This window comes from Artemia franciscana, chromosome 5 (genome assembly GCF_032884065.1).
Source record: "Artemia franciscana chromosome 5, ASM3288406v1, whole genome shotgun sequence".
NCBI lineage: Eukaryota > Metazoa > Arthropoda > Branchiopoda > Anostraca > Artemiidae > Artemia > Artemia franciscana.
The window spans coordinates 33,577,433-33,600,091 of record NC_088867.1 but is presented as its reverse complement, the minus strand read 5'-3'; the positions used below and the strand labels follow the sequence as shown (position 1 = coordinate 33,600,091).

The 22,659-nt window shown below is 33.3% G+C and overlaps 2 protein-coding genes across 3 annotated transcripts in view; one reads left to right on the top strand and one right to left on the bottom strand.

Annotated features, from left to right (window-relative positions):
* The window catches only part of LOC136027298 (angiogenic factor with G patch and FHA domains 1-like), an 88,664-nt gene that overhangs the window by 11,640 nt on the left and 54,365 nt on the right, over positions 1-22,659 (bottom strand). For both annotated transcript variants that reach the window (XR_010617566.1, XR_010617565.1), the window contains exon 12: positions 12,465-12,660. The gene's annotated coding sequence lies outside the window, so the exon portion shown is untranslated. The remainder of the gene's footprint in view (positions 1-12,464; positions 12,661-22,659) is intronic.
* Positions 1-22,659, top strand: part of LOC136027299 (endochitinase-like) — a 37,206-nt gene that overhangs the window by 10,914 nt on the left and 3,633 nt on the right. The window contains exons 4-10 of the mRNA XM_065704406.1: positions 3,833-3,945; positions 9,647-9,756; positions 12,122-12,248; positions 15,163-15,357; positions 18,459-18,540; positions 19,485-19,702; positions 22,191-22,334. Coding sequence (XP_065560478.1) covers positions 3,833-3,945; positions 9,647-9,756; positions 12,122-12,248; positions 15,163-15,357; positions 18,459-18,540; positions 19,485-19,702; positions 22,191-22,334 — 989 coding nt within the window. The remainder of the gene's footprint in view (positions 1-3,832; positions 3,946-9,646; positions 9,757-12,121; positions 12,249-15,162; positions 15,358-18,458; positions 18,541-19,484; positions 19,703-22,190; positions 22,335-22,659) is intronic.

Genomic DNA, 22,659 nt, shown 5'->3' with positions numbered 1-22,659 from the left:
TTTTGGTCACTTGAAAAGGACACTAGAACTTTTAATTTCCATTAGAATGAGCCCTCTTGCGACATTCTAGGACCATTTGGTCGATACGATGACCCCTAGGAAAAAGAAAAAAAAAACAAAAAACAAATAAACACGCACCCGTGATCTGTCTTCTGGCAAAAATTACGAAATTCCACATTTTTGTAGATAGGAGCTTGAAATTTTTGCTACAGGGTTCTCTTATACGCTGAATACGATGGTGTGATTTTCGTTAAGATTCTATGACTTTTAAGGGGTGTTTTCCCCTATTTTCCAAAATAAGGTAAATTTTCTCAGGCTCGTAACTTTTGATGACAAAGATTAAATTTGATGAAACTTATATATTTAAAATCAGCATGAAAATTCAATTCTTTTGATGTATCTTCTAGCATCTAAATTCTGATTTTTAGAGTTTCGTTTACTATTTAGCTGGGTCGCTCCTTACTACAGTTCGTTACCACGAACTGTTTGATAGATACCACATAATATAGAAAAAGTACTGGAACATGCAAACAGATAGATAACCGCTATGCATCTAGCAGGTATGGTGACAACGATAGTAATAAACCAATGACAAGACCAGAAAAAGAATGGGAAACGGATAAAAGTGGAAACTGGCGACAATACCAAAAAGGAAAAGTCACTAACCCTATATAACGTGTGGCGTTTCTTCCTTTTTCTTTTAAAGCCTGCCCTGAGCTACTACTTATCTCTCTTTTCATGTACCTTAAAATGTAAGCGAGGCAGGGATTTAAATTTATAAAATATGGGACAGGAATGTTTTTTTCAAAATCTGAGAGGGAGAGGAACTTTGTTGTTTTGTCAATGATTTCAATATAACACCAAAAAAGTTTTTTGTTTACCAAAAAAAGCTATGTTCAGAATCTAAGGGGGAATCTACCCTTCCCACCCCAATTTACGTGTCTGAGGGGAAGATAAGTTAAGTAAGATTTTGTCACTAATAGGCTTACTACCCCAAAGTCAACTTCCCTATCCTGTCTAGATTTTCCCAAGCTGGTGCCAACTAAACCTGCTGTTGAAAAAAAAAAAAATTATACTTTTCGCGGATCCCACTTTGATTCAAAATATTTCTTTAACACAATTTTAATCAATTTTCAGCTTCAGAGAAGATTCTATGTCAATTAGTATATTTTCTCTAAAATTTCGACTTATTGAAGGAAGTTGGCACCTGCTACTAAGTCATTTGCCATGTAAATTCTGGCATGATGATTTGCCAATGATCCAACTCCCATATACTCCCAATCTGACCAGACCTAAATATCATGCCAACTACGCAGACATAAAAACATACCAGTTGGCTGTGTTTGCCAACTGCTTCAAATATCAGAAAAGAAAAATTAAGGCTCATTTGCAATGAGATTTTACTGATACCGATGCATAAGTTTTTGAGACACTAACTTAACCCAATAGCTATATTTTATATTAGAAAACTCCGTGAGTTATTTTGTCAGGCTCAAATCAATGTTATGAGTAAAAATCTCACTATGAATGGGCTTTTTAAAAAACTTTGGCTGGTAGCATTGAAGAAAACCCACATGGTGTTAATGAAAAATTTTGCTGTTTGTAGTATATTATCAGACTCTACCGTTGTTAAGAATGGTCTAGCGCTGACAGCAGTAAAGAGCCATAAGCCTTCAATTTATCATTTTATTTTTACCAGAGCTACTTTAAATTTAAGTAGCCGTCTTAACAACTTCAAAGAAAATCATTCAACTGGAATTGCTAGTCGCCTACACTCGTAACTTCGAAGAAGACCCGATCAAAACATTAAAACAGTAATTTTGCTCAGAATAATTGAACTGTTAAATAAATGTGCCTTGGGAGATGACATGACCCCCACAGACCCTGAGACAAGAACTCTAACTAATGCAAATTGGCAATTGTTTGAACATGTATTTTATGATAGACGAAAGGGGAGAGGCTTGTGGAACTTGTAAGGAACGGCTAAGCGTATTAAGTCAAACTTTCAGAAAATGTTGAGTTGGATTTCGAAGATAAATCAGAAGACATTTCATGCATCCAGGATGTCGAAAGGGCGTACCTGCAATATCTCGGGAACAGTGAAGGTATTAAGTTGAAATTTTTAGGTAGTGTTGATGGGGGGGGGGGGGTATAAAATAAATCAAAATACACCATGCGTATCCAAATTGTCAAAAGACCGTATCTGCTATATTTTAGAAACAGATGAGGGTATTAAATTGAAACTTATAGGGAATATTCAGGGAGATGTTGAATTAAATCAAAAGATAATGTGAAGGGGATAATAAACAAAAACAAATGATATTACGATCCTCCAGATTGTCAAAATAGCGTCAGGAACAGCTAGGAGTATGGAGATAAAATTTTGAGGGAAAGTTGAGGGATGTTGAACCAAACGAAAAATACCAACTACGTCCAGGTTGTCAGAGTTTTGTATGCACAATATCCTAGGCACAGAAAAAGCTATTTGGTGGAGACTTTCAGGTAACTAAATCAAAAAGCACTGTGCGCATCCATGTTGTGAAAAGGAAGTAAATGCAATACCTTAGGAAGGGCTAGGACAATTTCGTGGAAATTTTAAGAGAACGTTGAGGATGATGTTCAACTAAACTTAAAGACACTATGTTCATCCAGGTTGCCAAATTGCCAATAGTATGGAAAAATAGTTGCAGAAATTACCAAAAACAGGATATGTTCTATCGACAATTGAAACTTAAAAAAAAGGCTATCTAAGTCTTTTGGAGGCTACAGTATCATTTTTCTTTTACTGAAAACCAAATATATTTCAATTTATTTCTTTGATAATTGTAGCATTGAAAAATCAAATGCTGTTAACCAAACCTAGAATTTTGATTCGCTGAGATATCAAGTAATCAATTTCATGGTAAATTAATTAACCGATTTATTTTTACGAGTTCCTTCCTGTCATATTGATTATTAGTGAGATTAAAATGTAGTTTTTATTTTCGTCAACATTTTGACGAATTAAAAAACACTGTTGTAAACACATATAGTTTTCAATAAAATGTAAACGAAGCAACAGCTTTTAGAATCTCACAGCAGTAGCCCTACTCCGGTTAGTAGCAATTTCAGTCCGTTCTATATTTGGCTTGATTTTTTTTTAATAAAAATTGTAAAAAAGAAAAAATCATACATCTGGCCCCACAAAAGGCTCTATGGCCTGTACAAGTAGAGAGAAGAACTAGACAACTTAATTAGTACACACAAAAATGAACTCAAATCTCTCTAATGAAAAACCGTCGTTTAAAGTTCGAATCCAACCGAAGCAAAGCCACGAGAGTTGCTGCACACACGGCAAACATCACTTACAACAGCGAAAAACTTGTGTCACCCAAAAGACTGTTTTATTTAATCTTTGAAATATTTTTTCAACAAAGGGCTACGTCAAAGTTTCTATCAGATGCATTTGGGGACAATATGACTTAGGGGGGGGCTGCCATCCGATCACTTTGACTCTTGAAAAGGGGAATAGAACTTCTGATTACCTATCCAATGTGTTCCCCTCAAAGTTTATGCGACCACGCTTTTTGTAAAAAACCTTAGATGCCCCCAGGGCACAGCTTACAACCTGTGACCTGGGGGCTATGTGGGGAAGGGGGGGGGGTTCATCCTCAAAGACATATTCTCTGTACCTTTCAACTATGATGAACAAAATTACTATTGGACAAAATTTTGATTGAATGTGTTCGGGGATGTAACGCGCATAGGGGGTTGGACAGCCTCCAATCACTTCCAACCATTAAAAAGGGCTTTTAATAGCCCACACCTTTAAACTGCAATTTATCTATTACAGGACTACTAAATACATACAACTTTGATGGTTTTGATCTGGACTGGGAATATCCTGGAGCAATAGATAGAGGTGGGACATTTGCAGACAAGGACAACTTTCTTTTGTGGGTGCAGGTAAGAAAGCCTTGCGGATGCTTTCTAGATTGCCCTCTCCAGGAAAAACAAAAATAGAATATCTCAGGAATAATATTGTACCTAAGGAAACACATTTTATACATGTTCCTCATCAATATAACAGGAAAGAGTCTCCCTCTCCCTGAAACGAATCCTTGGTAGTGTGTATATCTAGACAGCAAAAAAATGACCTTCATTGTCGTAATGTTGCTTATTTTGGCTTTATATGGCTTAAAATACAACCAAATGATTGATTGCTCGATAACATTCTTTCAAAGATTTTACTGGTCCTAAACGGTATCACAAATGGTAGAATCAAAGTTACAGTGTGCTAATCTTATCATAATGAAATGATTGTTGCAGCTTGTACGGACAATCAAGCACTTAACCATACCTTTTTTCTATAATTTTTTATCATGTATACACCTTTTCCTTTGATGGAAAAGATGTATACATGATATCTTGATCCCTTTCCCTCTCCTGGAAAGGGACCGAGTTTATAATTGCAACAGGAGGGAGGAAGCCATTTTTCTTAAACTCTACTGAAAGCAAAAATGACATCAATTCAGTATCTGGTCACGTCGCATCAATCAAACCTATCTTCTGATCTGCAGAGGCAGCCAGCCTTCGTACCTGAGCACAGGACGAGAAAGTTATTTTATCACAGGCAGCGCACAAGCCTTACCCAAGTAAACAGTGAAGTGGCTTCCATGCATTTCCATGAATGGGTGATCGCATTAAATTCAGATGGGTCTCATTTACCTTTAAATTGGAAGTTTTGGTTCCCTTTTTAAGAGTCAAAGTGATTTATGAGAAACCAATCCCCCCCCACGCTAATCTTTTCCCAAAACAAACTTCCAAACAAAGTTTTGAGACATCTATTTTTTTTAATATAGTTGAAGGGTTCAGTCATTATGCGTTTGAAGATTAGAAGGATGTCAGATGACCAAAAAGGCAAACTTTGCACACTACTGCTACTACTGCAATTACTGCTGCTTCTACTGTTACCACAAGTAGCCTACTATTACTACTACCACTACTATCACTAAAACTACTACTTCTGTACCGAGTACTACTAAGGCTGAGGATATTGAAAAAAATATCTGAGAAACGTTGAGGGGAAAATTGAACTAAATCAGAACATATTATATGCATACTATTTGCTGATACGGGCGTATCAGCAATATTTTTTGGAACGGCTAATTATAGCAAGAGGAAACTTCAGGGGATCATGACTGGGATGTTCAGTCGACCAAAAGACAAAATATACGTGCTACTACTGCTATTAACACTGCTGCTACTACTGTCACTACTAATAATAATACACTATTACTGCTACTACTGTTCTTGCTATTACCAATACCACTATGATGCTAGTACAATTAAGGCTACACGCATGAAGGTGAAAGTTTGACAGAATATTGAGGGGTTTGAACTAAATCAAAACACACTATGCGCAAGCAGACTGTCAAGAGGTGTGTCTCAAGAATTAATTTGGGTATCAATTTGAAACTTTAGGAGAATACTTAAAGGGAAAGATTAATTGACGAAAAGTAAATATATGCATGTCACTACTAGCACTAATACCACCCTAACTTTTACTAATAATCCTAGAGCTACTAAATTAATCAAACTGCTACTTCAATTGTAACAACTTGTAAGACTTTGAGCATTAAGGTGAAAAGGGTGTGAAAAGCACACATCAACAATATTTTTGGAACGGCTTAACGCGTCAGGATTAAACTTCCGGGGAATTAATGAAAGCGATTTTTAAGTGACCAAAAGGCAATATGCACATGCTACTACTGCTATTAATTCTACTCCTACTAGTGCTACTAAAAGTACTACTATTACAACACTAACGCTGCAACTACTTCTACTACCACCGAAGCTACCATGATAATAGAACTATTAAAGCTAAGTCTATAAAGGTATTAAATAAAAAAACTAATTTTTTTTAGCTGAAAGGAAGGAGCGACATTAAAACTAAAACGAACAGGAATTACTCCGTATATGAAATGGGTTGTCCCCTCCGCAATCCCTCGCTCTTTACGCTAAAGCTTTTAATTGTTTTAAAAAATAGAATTTTGGCAAAGAGTCAAACTTTAGCGTAAAGAGCGAGGGATTACGGAGGGGACAACCCATTTCATATACGGAGTAATTTCAGTTCGTTTTAAGTTTTAATGTCGCTCCTTACTTTCAGCTAAAAAAATTAGTTTTTTTTATTTAATTTCTGAACGTTTTTGAATTAATGCATATTCGGTTTTGGCTCTCCACAAATAAATTATTAAAATGAAATTTGTATATTAATTCTTTTTTTGGCTAAATTAATTCTTTTTTTGGCTAAATGGCTTTTAATTTTAATTTTAATTTAAACTTTTAATTTTTAACGAACGTTTTTATTAGTAAAAAATATACGTAACTTAAGAATAAACTTACGTAACAAACTTTCATAACCTTATGTTTTTATTATGTATACGAGGGGGTTTGTACCCTGGTTAATACTTTGCTCTTTACACTAAATCATAAGTTTTGTCCCAATTCTTTAAGAATGACTCCTGAATCAGAAAGGCCGTAGAATAAATAGTTGAAATTACTAAAAATACTTTAGCATAAAGAGCAAGGTATTTATCTCCTCCTAAATACCTCGTTCTTTATGCTAAAGAATTTTTAGAACCCATCATATGCGTAATAATCTCTGTTAGTTTTAAGTTTCAATGCTAATTCTTCCTTTCATTTGAAAAAACGTTTTCAAGTTTATTTTCCATTGTTTTCTTATAGTAATGCTAGAGAATCCTGCGCCCTTTTCATTGAATTTTTCTTCCCCCATGACAGATTCCTCCAAGGAAAGATCCTCCAACATAGCCCCCTCTCCTCAGCCCCACCCCCAAACAAAATAAAATCTCCCTGAAAACGTCTGTACAGTTCCCAACAACCATTACTATATGTAAACACTGGTAAAAGTTTATAACTTGCAGCCCCTCCCCCAGGGATTGTGGGGGAGTAAGTCATCCCCAAAGACATAGTTATTATGGTTTTAGACCATGCTGAACAAAATGGCTATCTCAAAATTTTGATCCGTTAACTTTGGGAAAAAATGAGCGTAGGAGGGGGTCTAGATGCCCTCCAATTTTTTTGGTCACTTAAGAGGGCACTAGAAATTTTCATTTCCGTTAGAATTAGCCCTCTTGCAACATTCTAGGACCACTTGGTCGATACGATGACCCCTGGGAAAAAAACAAAAAAAAACAAATAAACACGCACCCGTGATTTGTCTTCTCGCAAAAAATACAAAATTCCACATTTTTGTAGATAGGAGCCTGAAACTTCTACAGTACGGTTCTCTGATACGCTGAATCTGATGGTGTCAGTTTCGTTAAGATCCTACAACTTTTAGGGGGTGTTTCACCCTATTTTCCTAAATAAGGCAAATTTTCTCAGGCTCGTAACTTTTGATGGGTAAGACTAAACTTGATGAAACTTATATATTTAAAATCAGCATTAAAATGCGATTCTTTTGATGCAGCTATTGATATCAAAATTCAATTTTTTAGAATTTTGGTTGCTATTGAGCCGGGTCGCTCCTTACTACAGTTCGTTACCACGAACTGTTTGAAAATTTGAGAGAATAGTGATGGGAAATTCGAACTAACAAAATACGTTATGTGTACTTAGGTTGTCAAAATAGCGTATCTTAAGAATTGATTTGTGTATTAAGTTGGAAATCTCAGAGAATAATTAAAGGGGAAGACCAATTGAGCAAAAGGCAATATGTGCAGACTACTGCTAATACTACTACAACTGTAACACTTATTAGTTCTACTACTACTATTACTATTGTTTCAACCACTACTTCTATCACAACCACTTGTAAGGTTAAGAGCATTAGGATGGAAATTTCAAGAAGTATGTGAATATACAAGTCATCAAAAGAGGAAATCGACAGTGTCATAGCAATGGCTAATTGGATTAAGTTGAGTAATGATACTTCTACTGTGACTACTATTAAAACTATAGGGTGCTAAAGGGTATGAATTATCGTTTTCAAAAGGTTGCCAAAAGTGTATATCAGCAACATCTTAGGAATAGTTTCGTGTGTGAAAATAAAACTTACAACGCTTGTTGTGGGGGATGGCAAACTAACCAAAAGATAATATTTGCATCATAATACTACGGATTCTACTCCTACAACTACTATTACTGCTATTATTATTTTTACTGCTACTGCTATATCTGCTACTAAAGACTATTACTATTACTGCTACTACTGCTGCTACTCTACTATACTCACTCTTACTGCTACTACTTTAACAACTTGTGCTACTACTACTGCTAATAAACTTGAGGGTATAAAGGCGAAAATTTTGGCCAACATTGTAACTGTATTGAAATAAACCAAAACAAACAATGCACACTCAGTCAAGAGGACGTATCAGCAATGCTTTAGGAAAGGTTGATGATATTAAGTCAAAAATTCCAACCGTGGGTTGAAAGGGATGTTGAAAAAACTACGTGCCGTGTGCATACTGCTATTAATGCTACTACTGCTCCAACAATTATTGCTACTACACAAGCTAAGGGTGTTAAGGTGAAGCTTTCAATGGATATTTAGACGAATGCTAGACTAAATCAAGACGAAATATAATCATGTAGATTGTCAATAGGGTGACAAAGCAATATTACAATAAACAGTTTATACTAATAAGCTATACCTTTCAGGGTAAGTTGAGTTGAACTGGAAACGAGCAGAAATAACTTGAGTAAATATCAAAACCCCTATGCCTCCCTAAGGCCAGAACATAATTTGCTCTTTACTGAAAATTTTTTTCTTAATGTTTTCACTTTTATAACTTTAATAAGTTAAATATTATTAGTATTTTAGAGAATAAATATCAGTATATGTATATTAAAATGAAAATGTACATTCATTTTGTATTGCTTGTTTCATTAAAGTGCTAATTATGTTCTGGCCATAAGAAGGCATTGGGATTTTGAGCCCTACTCTGGTAAATTTCTGCTCGTTTCGAGTTTGACTCGGCTATTTATCGTAATTTCCGTTCGTTTGGGGGTTTCACTTATTTGTCGATGCTGATTTGTGGTAATTTTACGCTTGGTAGATTATTTGATTCTATTTTTGCTCATTTTTGTTTAATGGAGTTCTTTACTTTTCTTTGAAAAACTTCTTTTGTGAAAAAGTTTTTTAATTAATTCTAATTAGTTTTATGATTCTGGTTCGGTGAATGAATAGATATGAGATTAATAAAATCAACGGTAAAAATATATTCTTCTTTTGGTTCAAGTTACAGCTGTAGCTGTAAATTCAGTTTTTTCAAATTCAAATTCAAATTCAGTTTTTATAGGAGGGAAAATATACCTTAAGCAGGAAAATTGAGAAAAAAACTTAACAAACGATGATATTATTATTATTTAATAAAAAACTATAATAATTAAAGACAAGAATAAATTTAAAATATATTAAAAAAGAAAAGTAAAGAGCTATGTTAAAAAACACGAGAAGAAATACTTTATCTAATTCAAAGTTAAAACTAAAAATTATTTAAAATGAATGGTCATATCAAACCTAAAACGAACAAAAAATTACCCCACACAGAAGAGTAGGGCTTCTACTGCCCTTTTCAAATTTTTATCATCAAAATGATACAATGCATTGAATGTCCAATTTTCGTTCCACCTTTTCTAGGAGCTTAGAGCAGCTTTTGATGAAGAAGGGAAAGGATGGGAGCTTACGATTGCAGTCCCAGTAGCAAAATTCAGATTGCAAGAAGGTTACCATGTACCTGAACTATGTCAGTAAGTACATCTAGTGCTACACAAAAGGAACGAAAGAGCCGCAACACTAATAGTCTGCAATGAAGATCATTCAGAACAAAATCTAACTTCCACACTAGAGAGTCGTTTAGTACCGAAAAAATTATTTTGGAATACTGATAAATTCTGAATACACTGATAATTAAAGCGACGGAAACTTGACTTATTTAAAACAATAACACACAAACAAACTATACAATAAGTAAAAAAGCTGGTTGCGATACTACATATATTTTATCTGGTTTTGCATATTTTTGTTTCATACTGATTTCATTTCTAAGTAACAGTTTTCAACTGGGAGCACTAGTTTTCCTACAATTGAAATAGGTTATTCTTTAGTTTTAAATCATTTTTAAAGTTAGTCATGGTATTTCTTCCTGATTTTATTTTCAGTCCCCTATTATATTAAAGAGAATCATTGATTGAATATAAGTGTTGCAGCAGGTTTTCGTTTGTTACATTTGCGGTTTGTCTACATATGTTCATCAGAGATGCAATATCAAAAGTTTTGTCAAACTTGCTTATTCAGCTTATTTTTATTATTTTCACTATTTTTTTTTATCATCATAACAAGATATAAGACCCAAATATTGCATGCAACAACTGTGAAGAGATGCTTCATGACCTTTTTTTACAGCATGTTGCTATTTTTGTTTCACAAACACTAGCGAAATCGGCAGGAAAAATCAACACAAATTATTCTCTCTAACTCCCTATCAGTTATCCATCGTAAAGCACACCCTAATCAGCTTTTTGCCAGCTTTTAAGAAGCTCGAAGAGTCAAAAGAGGAAGGAACCAACAGTAGAGGTAATTCTGACAAATCGGTAATTGATGACAGAACTATAACTGAAACATATGGCAAAAGTCAACAGTTTAGTCAATCTGAACCAAAGGACTTGATATGACAACTAGGACTCTCCAAAAAGCATGAGAGGTATTTACATCTATACTGAAAAAAATAGCTTATTAAATGGATATACACGAATTTCTTTCCACAAAAATCGAAACTAGACTTTCATTCTCTTTCTTCACACAGGACAATCTGTCAAGATAACCAAGGTCTACGTACTTGGTGCATTGAATTTTACTTATTATTTTTCAGCGGAACGAAAATTACATTTTTACAATCTAAATAGTTGTCTAAACTGTGGTTTTCAAAGAGCAGCTCCAATTGGACACTGAGTAACGTTGAAAGAAGCATATGATGATATAAAGAGGATCATGGAATAGCAGAAATGCTGTGAGCACAACCAGATCATTTGTATGGATCTAAAAATGGTAGATTTCCTTCTCTGTCAGCAAAGAGTATAAACGAAAAATCCCATGTTTCATTTGCATGTGGTACAGTAGAGCCAAAGAAAAATATTGCATTAAAAAGAATGGAAGATTCATAGAAAGCTTGAAGCAAGAACGCCAAATTTCATCCTTAATACAATAGTTAGCTGGGACAACATACGTTTTCCGCTTCTTCACATTAAGCTAGTATTAATGAAACAACTTGAGACGGCATTAAAAAAAGATGGAGAGTGCTTCCAGAGACAACGAGGCTGTTGTTGCTAGAATGTTATCAGAATCCCAAATGATTGGTTCTAATATGAGATTGCAGCATCATTTTTTGAGCAGTAGGCCTAATGTGTATCACTTTCCGGAAAACTTATGTTCAGTAAATGATGAACAAGGTAAGCCCTTCCACAAGGATGTTTAGAAAAAGCAAAAAATACATAAATTGAAAATTACGATGACTAAAGCTAGGATTAATGACTGGTTACTGTTGCACAATTAAGTGTGACTGCCCAGAAGAACCCACATTTTTACTGCAAAGGAAGAAGAATTTGGAAATTTCTTTTGATACTGGTCCGAATTATCATCTTTGTAATCAGTTTTTAATTAATGTGTTGAACGTGTGAAGAAAAGAGCACTATAAGAATAACAGGGATATTGTCAAGACACAAATTTGCATAGATCAGGATAGCTTAGGATAGAATGAAACAAAATGAACTCTTCGATTAGAAGAAATGCGACAACGGGCATCATATCAAATCACAAATAAAAATGAAGCACGACAAAATCTGCATTTAGAAGACAAGCGATAGTACTTTTTTAATAGTTTATTTGGTCTTTGATCGGAGCGGGTCTGAGAGGGGGGATGACCACCGAGGCTAATTTTGTCCCTGGGCGAGCAACCCTAAGAGCGACTGTGTTTTGAATAACAGTCAAAAGCTGATAAGTCTTTTTTTTTGGCTTTTTCACTCTCCTGTAAAGCATAATACTTTAGAATTATTACGGCTTAGATTTGAGAGCAGCAATCAGACATAATAGCACTTTAACAAAAACATTACATTTCAGGCTGCTAGACGCAGTTCATACTATGACATACGACCTTCGGGGCAATTGGGTAGGTTATGCTGATGTCCATAGTCCCTTGTATATGAGACCCGGTTTGGATCAATGGTCATACGAAAAACTTAATGTGGTAAGTATACATTCGTAAAATTAATTTGCTGAGCTAATTCATTTAATACCTTATGAATTTCATGCTAGAAAATGTTGAAGTTGAATATGTTTCTACAAATAACGAAAAAGTCAACGAAAAGAGACATTCTTGCTACTGCTCTTGGACGAGAAAAAAAATCCATAACTTTCAGAGGGAGGGAGAGGAAAGATATGAAAAAGAAAATAAGAACTTTACCAAAATTTAAACTTTTTTGAAATGTATGTTCCGAGTTTTTGTGCTACACCGTTTCTGCACCGTTTCACCGTTCTTTGCACTCTTGGAATGACGTCCACTAACTTTTGATTCAAGAGCACAAACCAGGCAAACGGTGAAAGTCACCGGAACTATTTGAAATAATCAGCAACAGACGGGAAGCATTTACACTGTGCAACTGCAATATAAATTAAAAACATTAGTAAGGTCACTAGTATCTTTTTGTCTATTAACTCTTCTGAACTTACTTGTATGTTACAAGTAATTTTATGTTACAATTGTATGTTACAAACAAATAAAATTAAAAATTATTATTCGGTCGGGAAATATTTTCTTAACCAAAACCAAAAGTGTACATCTGATACTTTTTGCTAAAATAGAATTACTAAGTTCATCCATTTGCATTGGCGGATTTCTCTCATAAAGATGGCTATAATCGAGATACACAAAGCTCAAACAACCCATGACACTATTCTGTGCATAATATAAACTATCTACTCACAGAATTGCCACCAATTGCAAGAAACAAAACCGGAAAACCATCTAAAATATATAAAATAAATATAAAGTAGGTATACTATTGTCAAAAATTGAAGCTACAGAAGATCGATTTTATACAGATAAACTTTTACAAAAAATGGTTGCTTCTAACAAGAAAATATTTGTCAGTTACGTGTCTCAAGCTGATTTCTGTTTGTGAACTTTGTGCAAAGTTTTCAAAAAGAGCAAATTTTTTCACCCTAGCATCTGGACAAAACAGATCTAAAATGAAAAGCATCAGCATTCTTAAGATCTAGAGCTAAAACGTCGATTTCTTCTTAGAAAGATGGAACAAATAAAAACAATGTCTATAGGTTAGAATTTCACATCAAGCCTTTTTCAAGAAATAAAAAGGCTATTTTTGCCAAAATTCATCTTTTCCAACTTTTCAGCTTTATTGAGAGAAGGACAAGGATAAAGCTTTCAGTAAAACATCACGCGAATACACACTATATAGTATACAAATCCTAACCAGCTGAGCAAAGAGCAAAGACAATCAGAAAAAGAACATAAGCAAAAAATTAAAGATTTCAATGATTAATTGATCCAAACGTAAAATGAGCATTAGTTACTGCGTATAAGAGCTGGAATACCCCCCCCCCCCCTTCTCAATTCCTCTAAAGACTATTGTCATTTGCGCTTTCTTGAAAACAGTAGACATTTCAAACAATGTTTATTATTTGTTATTACATAAGAAAATGATAGCACTAACGAAGTTCACGCGAAGTACAAACAATTTCTTTGAATTTAAATTCAGTTAAAAGTTATAGTAAAAACAATATTTTTGCTTCCGCTGTAAAAGTATTTATTATTCCGTTTCATAAAAAAGTAAAGGAAATTCACAACCACATAAATTAAAAACCCCTATTGGTAATTTTCGAAGCAATCTCTTTAATTCGAGCAGGATAGCTGCTTGTTTGGCCGGCATTGCCACTATTACTTTGGTAATTTCTGCTCATTTCAGGTTTGACTGCATTATTCATTCTAATCTCAGCTCATTTTGAGTTTGTTCGAAATAATTTCTACTTGTTTTAAGTTTTGGCTGATTATTCAGTTGATTTTATGCTCGTTCTAATTTTCCGTTTATTCATTCCTGATAATTTCTGCTCATTGGAAATGTGACTTACTATAACACTTTATTCCGTTTTAGGTTTTAATATTGTTTTTTACTTGCCTTTGAAACATTTTCCTTGGAAAACGTTTAATTAACATATACTAGTTTAATGAACATTCCATAATTATGTAAATAAGTACTGTATACATTATATTTGTATACCCTCATACAGACTTTCAGATAATCGGCAAGAGCTTCTCTTATAAGAACCCACCTAGTCAAATAGTCCTCTTCCTTTTGCAGTATCTCATTTCCTCCTCAATGTATTTTGAAGCTTTGATTTGTCCAAAACCTTGTCATTTCTCGTTTTTCTATTTTTATTTATTTGTCTTTTTTATCATTTTATTGCAAGAATAGCTAGGACAAGAAGTATTCTACATTACTGTTCTCCTATATAAGTTTTTTTAGGGATATTACGCCATTTTGGTTCAACCAAATGATGATTCTGACAATAAAACCTCCTATAGTAATTTTTAGATGTTTTAATATCTTGCAGCTTTATTTGTTGTAACACTTTGGTTTGCCATAGCCAAGTTTAAGCAAAATTACAAAGTGGCATATCGGTAGGCCTTACATAGAAATTTAGACTAATTTAAATATACAAATATATATATATATATATATATATATATATATATATATATATATATATATATATATATATATATATATATATATAAATATATATATATATATATATATATATGCATATATATATATATATATATATATATATATATATATATATATATATATATATATATATATGTATATATATATATATATATATATATATATATATATATTATATATTATATATATATATATATATATATATACATATATATATATATATATATATATATATATATATATATATATATATATATATATATATATATATATATATATATATATATATATATATATATATATATATATATATATATATATATATATATATATGTGTGTGTGTGTGTGTGTATTTGTGTAAAGTGAGATAAGCTAAATTATCAATGCTTCTAGAATGACGGGCTGCTTCTTTGGGAAGAGTTTGGATGTCCAAGGGATAAGTTAGTAGTTGGTGTCCCATTCTATGGAAGAACGTATACTCTAAGCGATCCAAATAATAATGATTTAGGAGCTTATATACAACAGTGGGTTGGAGGAGGAGCTCCAGGCCCTTATACCAATGCATCAGGATTCATGTCTTACTATGAGGTAAGAGATTTCTCTATTATTTTTATCCATAATATATTTTCTTCCATTATATCTAGGCCTTTCTTTTTATGATTGCAAATATTACGACAGCCGTTACTAGGCACATATGAAATATTCAAAGGAACGTGACTTCAAATATCGTTAGTATGAACTCACGTGATTGGCTAGATAAAAGATATAGCTTAATTTACGTGACTTTAGATATAGTTTGTATAACCTCACGTGATTGGCTAGATAAAAGATATAACTTTATTTACTTATCTGAGATTTTTATTTTTCAATGTTACGATCATAAAATTTATTTTCAAACATATTTTGTGTCCATTGAAGCACAAATTACACAATAGACTCAAGAAGTTTTACTGTTAGGGGGAGGGGAGTAGCCAAACTCCTGTTTGTAGTAATTTCTGTTCCTTTTTTTATTTTGTTTTAATTTTAAATCGTTTTAATACTTATTTATTCATCTACATCATACCTGTTACCTTAATGTTTGATTTGATTATTTATTTTATTTATTTGTCCCAATTATGTTCTTTGACAGCAATTACTGGCGGTTTTAACTTTGAACTTTTATAGGACTTTATTTCTGCTCGTAAAACATATCGAACTCTAAAAAGTGGAAAGATACATTACGTTTTTATGGAAAGTGATATTTCGATTAGTAAATTTTTGAGATTTCGTCAAAGTTGACACTGTCTATTGAAACACCATTTCTAAAAAGAAATAGTAATTAGTTAATGCTTTATATCCTAATACTTATAAACGTAGTCTTAAATGTCTTAATGTATGATTGTTTCTATCTCTTTCTTCTATTTTTCTTGTTACAACCCTGAACAAACTAGTATTTAATGTTTGATACATCTTTTACAAATATGCAAGTTGTATCTCAATCCTCTTTTAATACTCTTCATTTCTATCAAACAGTTCGTGGTAACGAGCTGTAGTAAGGAGCGATCCGGCTCAATAGTAACCAAAACTCTAAAAAATAGAATTTTGGTACCAACAGCTACATCAAAAGAATTGCATTTTCAAGCTGATTTTAAATATATAAGTTTCATCAAGTTTAGTTTTACCCATCAAAAGTTACGAGCCTGAGAAAATTTGCGTTATTTTAGAAAATAGGGGGAAACCCCCTAAAAGTCATAGAATCTTAACGAAAATCACACCATCAGATTCAGCGTATCAGAGAACCTTATTGTAGAAGTTTCAAGCTCCTATCAACAAAAATGTGGAATTTTATATTTCTTGCCAGAAGGCAGATCACGGATGCGTGTTTATTTGTTTTTTTGTTTTTTTTTTCCCAGGGGTGATCGTATCGACCCAGTTGTCCTAGAATATTGCGAGAGGGCTCATTCTAACAGAAATTAAAAGTTCTAGTGCCCTTTTTGAGTGACCAAAAAAAATGGGAGGGCACCAAGGCCCCCTCCCACGCTAATTATTTTCTCAAAGTCAACGGATCAAAATTCTGAGACAGCCATTTTATTCAGCGTAGTCGAAACACCTTATAACTATGTCTTTGGGGACGACTTACTCCCCCACAGTCCCCTTGGGAGGGGTTACAAGTTCAAAACTTTGACCAGTGCTTACATATAGTAATGGTTATTGGGAAGTGTACAGGCGTTTTCAGGAGGATTTTTTGGTTGGAGGCAGGGATTGAGAAGAGGGGGATATGCAGGGGGAACTTTTTCATCGAAGAATTTGTCATGGGAGAAGAAAATTTCCATGAAGGGAGCGCAGGATTTACTAGCATTACTTAAAAAAAACAATGAAAAAATAAATATGAAAAAGTTTTTTTTCAGCTGGAAGTAAGCAGCAGCATTAAAACTTAAAACGAACAGAAATTATTACCCATATGAGGGGCTCACCTCCTCCTAATACCTCGCTCTTTACGCTAAAGTAGTTTTAGTAATTTCAACTATTTATTCTGCGGCGTTTGTGATTCAGGGGCCATTCTTAATGAATTGGGACAAAATTTAAGCTTTAGTGTAAAGAGCGAGGTACTGACGAGGGGGCGAACCGCCTCATATATGTAATAAAAACATGAGAATATAAAAGTTCTTTACGTAAGCTAATTTATAAGTTACGTATATCTTTTACTTATAAAAAGATTCGTAAAAAAATTAAAAGTTCTAGTTGCCTTTTTAATTAACCGAAAATCGGAGGGCAACTGGCTTCCTCCCCCGCTCTTTTTTTCTCAAAATCATTCGATCAAAATTATGAGAAAGCCATTCAGCCAAAAAAAATAAATATATAAATTTCGTTTTAATTATTCCTCTGCGGAGAGCCAAAATCAAAACATGCATTGATTCAAAAACGTTCAGAAATTAAATAAAAAAAAACAAGCTTTTTTAAATGAAAGTAAGGAGCGATATTAAAACTTAAAACGAACAGAAATTACTCCGTATATGAAAGGGGCTTTTCCTTCTCAACGCCCCGCTCTTTACGCTAAAGTTTTTACTGTTTTAATATGTAGAGTTAAGAGAAAGAGTCAAACTTTAGCGTAAAGAGCGGGGCGTTGAGAAGGAAAAGCCCCTTTCATATACGGAGTAATTTCTGTTCGTTTTAAGTTTTAATATCGCTCCTTACTTTCATGTAAAAAAAACTTGTTTTTTTATTTAATTATGAACACTAAACGATAACATTAAGTTAGGCGACATGCTAAATGGTTTGACCTATACAAAGTCACAAAGAATACACAACCCAAAAAGATGGTGGTCAGAACTGCAAAGGCGAAAAATAATGCATAATATTAAATATCATATATATTTTTATAGATGACGAAGAGTTTTTTTTATAGTAGGGTGGTTTTATAACTTACTATTTTTGCATCAATATTTTTAAAAATTTTAATTTCAACAGTTTTATTAGAGCTTTAACCCTCTATTTCCGACTATTTCCACTATATACCTACGACACATAATTGTCAAGGTTCCCTTTAAATTGATGGCATTTCTTTATTTGCAAAGCAACCTATTATGCACACCCGCTAAAAAAAAATTCTGGATCCGCCGCTGAGGGGCACAGCCGTTCAACCTCAGCCGGTCAGTACTGCATTGGGAAACAATGAAAGTTGACAGTGTAAGCAATTTTTTGTTCTTTAGATCTGTGTAAACCTTCTTGACCCTGCCAGTGGCTGGACAGATAGATACGATGATATAGGCCTTTGCCCTTTCACTCACAAAGGTAAGTAATCACTACCTAATATTATTTGTATCACCAAGATTTATTTTTGTCGCACATACTTTTCTTATCATCCGTCTTTAACGTCTTTGGTCTGAATTCGTTTTCTACAGGATAAAGTAGAAAAAAACATAGTGTATGAGTTCTTCACAGCTTTATTCGAACTCCGAGATACACAACATACTTTTCAAAAAAAGATCGCTTCTGATAGTTACCCATTTTCTAGTCAAGATTTATCTTCTTGCTAAAAAAAAAAAGAGTTTGGCATTTTTGTTTTCTTGCAACAAGGGATTTTAGAATTAGTACATATCTTTATGAAGATATATTTCTCCGTTCCTCAAAAGCTTTTTTTATGCCAAAATTGTGTTTACAGTTTTCAGTTACATTCTTAAAACTAATTTATCCAAATCAATTTAATTTGTTCTTTTCATCATATCCACATATCTTGTTTTAAATAATATTCTGCTTCAATCGCTAGGCAATAACTTTTAGTAGAATTGTTTCAGTAGTTGTTTATTTTAAGAATGACATCAGAGTAAAGTTACATATTGATTTCAAATTGTTGCAGATTCGAGGTGAGTAAAGGAAATGTAACCATTTTCCCAATTTTAGTTCAGGGGATCTAAAAAAAGTTTAACACATTGTACTAAGATATAAAGAAAAGATGTATCTCTTCTCTAATCTTTTTAAATCCGAAAACAAATTGTAAATGCTTCACCATGTTTTTTATTACTTATGCAATGTTTCATATTGATTTTATACTAAAGCATATATCAAAACTTTCTGGATTCTTCGATATATCATTCTTATTCCTTAACGACCAAATGCTAAAATCAGTTCCTGCTTTGAGATCAGCGGATATCTTTTTTCCTCTTTCCATTCTTACAAGCGCATATGAGAAATATGATTGGTTTTACTGTCCTTAAGTTTACCCCTTTACTTTCAAGATAACCAATGGATTGGATACGAGGATCCAGATTCATTGACGTTAAAAATGGATTATATTCGCGAGAGAGGATATGGTGGAGCGATGACATGGGCAATTGATATGGACGACTTTCAAAATTTATGCGGCCGGGGGCCAAGTTCATTACTTCAGGTCTTATACGAAGGAATGAAAGATTATTACGTCCCTATTCCACCTCCAATACCAACCACTACACAGGTACGTTTGTCCAGGGACGATTTTACGAATATTTCCCAATAGAAACCACACCTTACATCTTGAATAATATTTTGGAGAAAACGGTTATTTCAGGAGAAAGCAAAATTTTGTTTTAATTTTAACTCGACGACTATATAATTTATTGACAAATATTGAAAGATTAAAGAAAAATTAACTTTCCTTATTTCTCATTTAGAAATGATGGATTTGTGATTCACTTGAAGTTGTGAACATGACGAATATGAGTACATCTAGCGGAGTTGAATCCAACAACGACAGTCAGATATTTCTCTCTCTTTCCCAGTGGTACAGACTTGAAGTTCTATTAACATCTGATTTACTTCAGCTTTTTTTCTTATAATCTACACACATTAATATGCCTATACATGTTTCATTTAATATTTCAGTCAATCCTTTATTCAATACGCTATGACTTAAGAATAAATATTATCGAAAGAAAACGTGTATTTTAGCTAAACACACGTTATATAAACAAGTGTCTCCTTGAGGGAGAACTATCGTGAAGATTTATAACTGGAATTGCAAAAGGTATAAACAAAACAGAATGATGAACCGAAAATACACAAAATCATTAAGCAAAGAGAAAATAACATTTGATTGTTTAACATGTGAAATAAATGAAATAAGACTGATAAAGCATAATTTTATATAGAATTTTATATTCATTGCAGTGAATTGTATTTTAAAATATATTTGAATGTTTTTTCCCTAAATTATTTTTAAATACTACTCAAACAGTTTTTTTTTAAGTATTTAAATATCCAACTGCTTTAGAATGATGTAAAATATCTATTTCTGACTCGCTATTAGTGACTTCTTGTCTCTGACTGATTTTTTGTTCTTCGCAGAGGGATTCCATTATGCTGAAAATTAGAAAGTGACGAAATATTTAAATTCATTTCTAAACATGGATTTAGTTGGTCCCAAAGTCCTGTGATCCTTGATGGGAGAAATGGATTGATCAATTCTATCATCAAGTGGACTGAAACTTACTGTTTCTTAAGTTCTTCTGTTCAGATTAGTTTGGGATGGATGACAGATGATAGTGAAGCCCAGTCATGTCACCATGCTAATCGTCAGATGAATTTCTTTTCTTTTAAATCCACAGTGTCTCCTGTGTCAAAATTGATGAGAAGGTCTATGACAGGGATTCAACTGTTAGTTCAATTCTTGGATGATTTTAACGACAGAAACGGAGATTTGAGTAACCTAGAATTGCATTCCAAGACTAAAAACCTTTGCTACAAGTTCAAAGCTACTTTACCTTCGCAAGCGTCAATGGAAATACTTTTCTCAGCATGGGAGACAGTTTTACTGTGATTAAATCTGTCGGCTGACGACACATTTGAAATACTGATTTTACTGAAAGCAAATTTAAATTGATTTTTTCGTCAGCCGTATACTGAAATGCTGTCTTCGACTGCGTAAGAAGCAAAGAATACAATAACTGATATGAAATTATTAGATATTCAAATACAGAGATATTTGTTTACTAAATACTTTTTTCGAAAAGCACTTGTAGATACTATTTAAGTATATTTTTCGTCAAATATTTGGTATTTATATTAAAATATTCTCTAAAGTATGTTTACAATAATGTATAGTGACAATCCATGTCAAGCAATTTCGACCAAATAGTTATAATGGTTAGGATTACAAGAGGAAACTAGAATAAATTAGTAAGCAAAAAAACAAGGATGTGTTTATTTATAATGGACCTCAGAAAGCCTGTGTTTTAGAGAACTTCTTGTGACTTTTCTTCCATACTAACAGCAAATGCTTCTTAAAGCATCTGAAGCAGGTAAAACTAACTATGCCTGATTGATTGCCTCTATTCTTGTTAGATGCCTAATGGCTATTTACCTACTCGCGTATCAATGCTTTTCAGTCCTCAGTGTATTGGAGGCATTCATGAAATCAAAGATCAGTAGTTTTGTTGCCCTGAACAACTATGGACCTTAAACCACGACTCTTTCTAACCAATAATCCCACAAGCAGCTCGCACAAAGAGCGAAGATGACCAATGTAAAATTATTTTTGAATGACTATTATTCTCCACCACTTAAATTTAAAGCACATTTGCATATTAAAGCGCATATGATTACGTTGTTACTCGTAGTTATTCAAACTGTTTCAGGTAACTCGTGGCTGGTTGAGCATGCGTTGTTATGCATTGAAGATTACATCAGGAAAGTTACAAAAGTATGCATGTTGAAACGATATGATAATGATGCTTCGTTTCAAAGCAGGATTTTCAGATTCATTTCATGTTCAGAGCGATAAAATTGTGCCAACATTTCAGTACAATACTTCCTCGGCATGTTGATACCAAAGTCAAATTTGAACACGACGGGTTCTTGCTGATTTCGAAGAGCTCACCGAACACAAATTCTGTATTAAATCTGACGATGTCTTAAGAAATTTCTTATGAAATTAATTTCATATAGCCTTTTTTTATTGTTTTTAGCAAACATGGTGGGCGCCTCCTACAACAAAGAGTACAAGTCCTGGACCAACAACAACGAGAGACCCTAATGCCCCAACACTGGATCCGGATCAAATAAACTGCGACGGGGCTCAACAATATTGGCCACATCCAGATTGCAACAAGGTATGTTCGATGCTTATGGTTGTATTCGTGGTCTTGATAAAAATTTAATGTTCGGCAATTTCATCGGAAATCTAATTATGGCCTAATAATAATGAATTCAAAATTACACCTTTCAAACTATTCAAATTGTTTCACAAAAAATTTGGCCTTTCAACAAGGGGATTGAATTATTGAAAAGTCGTTGGTATACTTACGTTAATGAACAGCGAGTAAAGAGGCACACTTCTCCCAGTGAGTTGCAAGAAAATTTATAGTAAAAAATATACCGTTTCTTATATTAGTCTATCCTAACTTCTTCAAAATTGATTTTTGCTCAAAGGGAAAA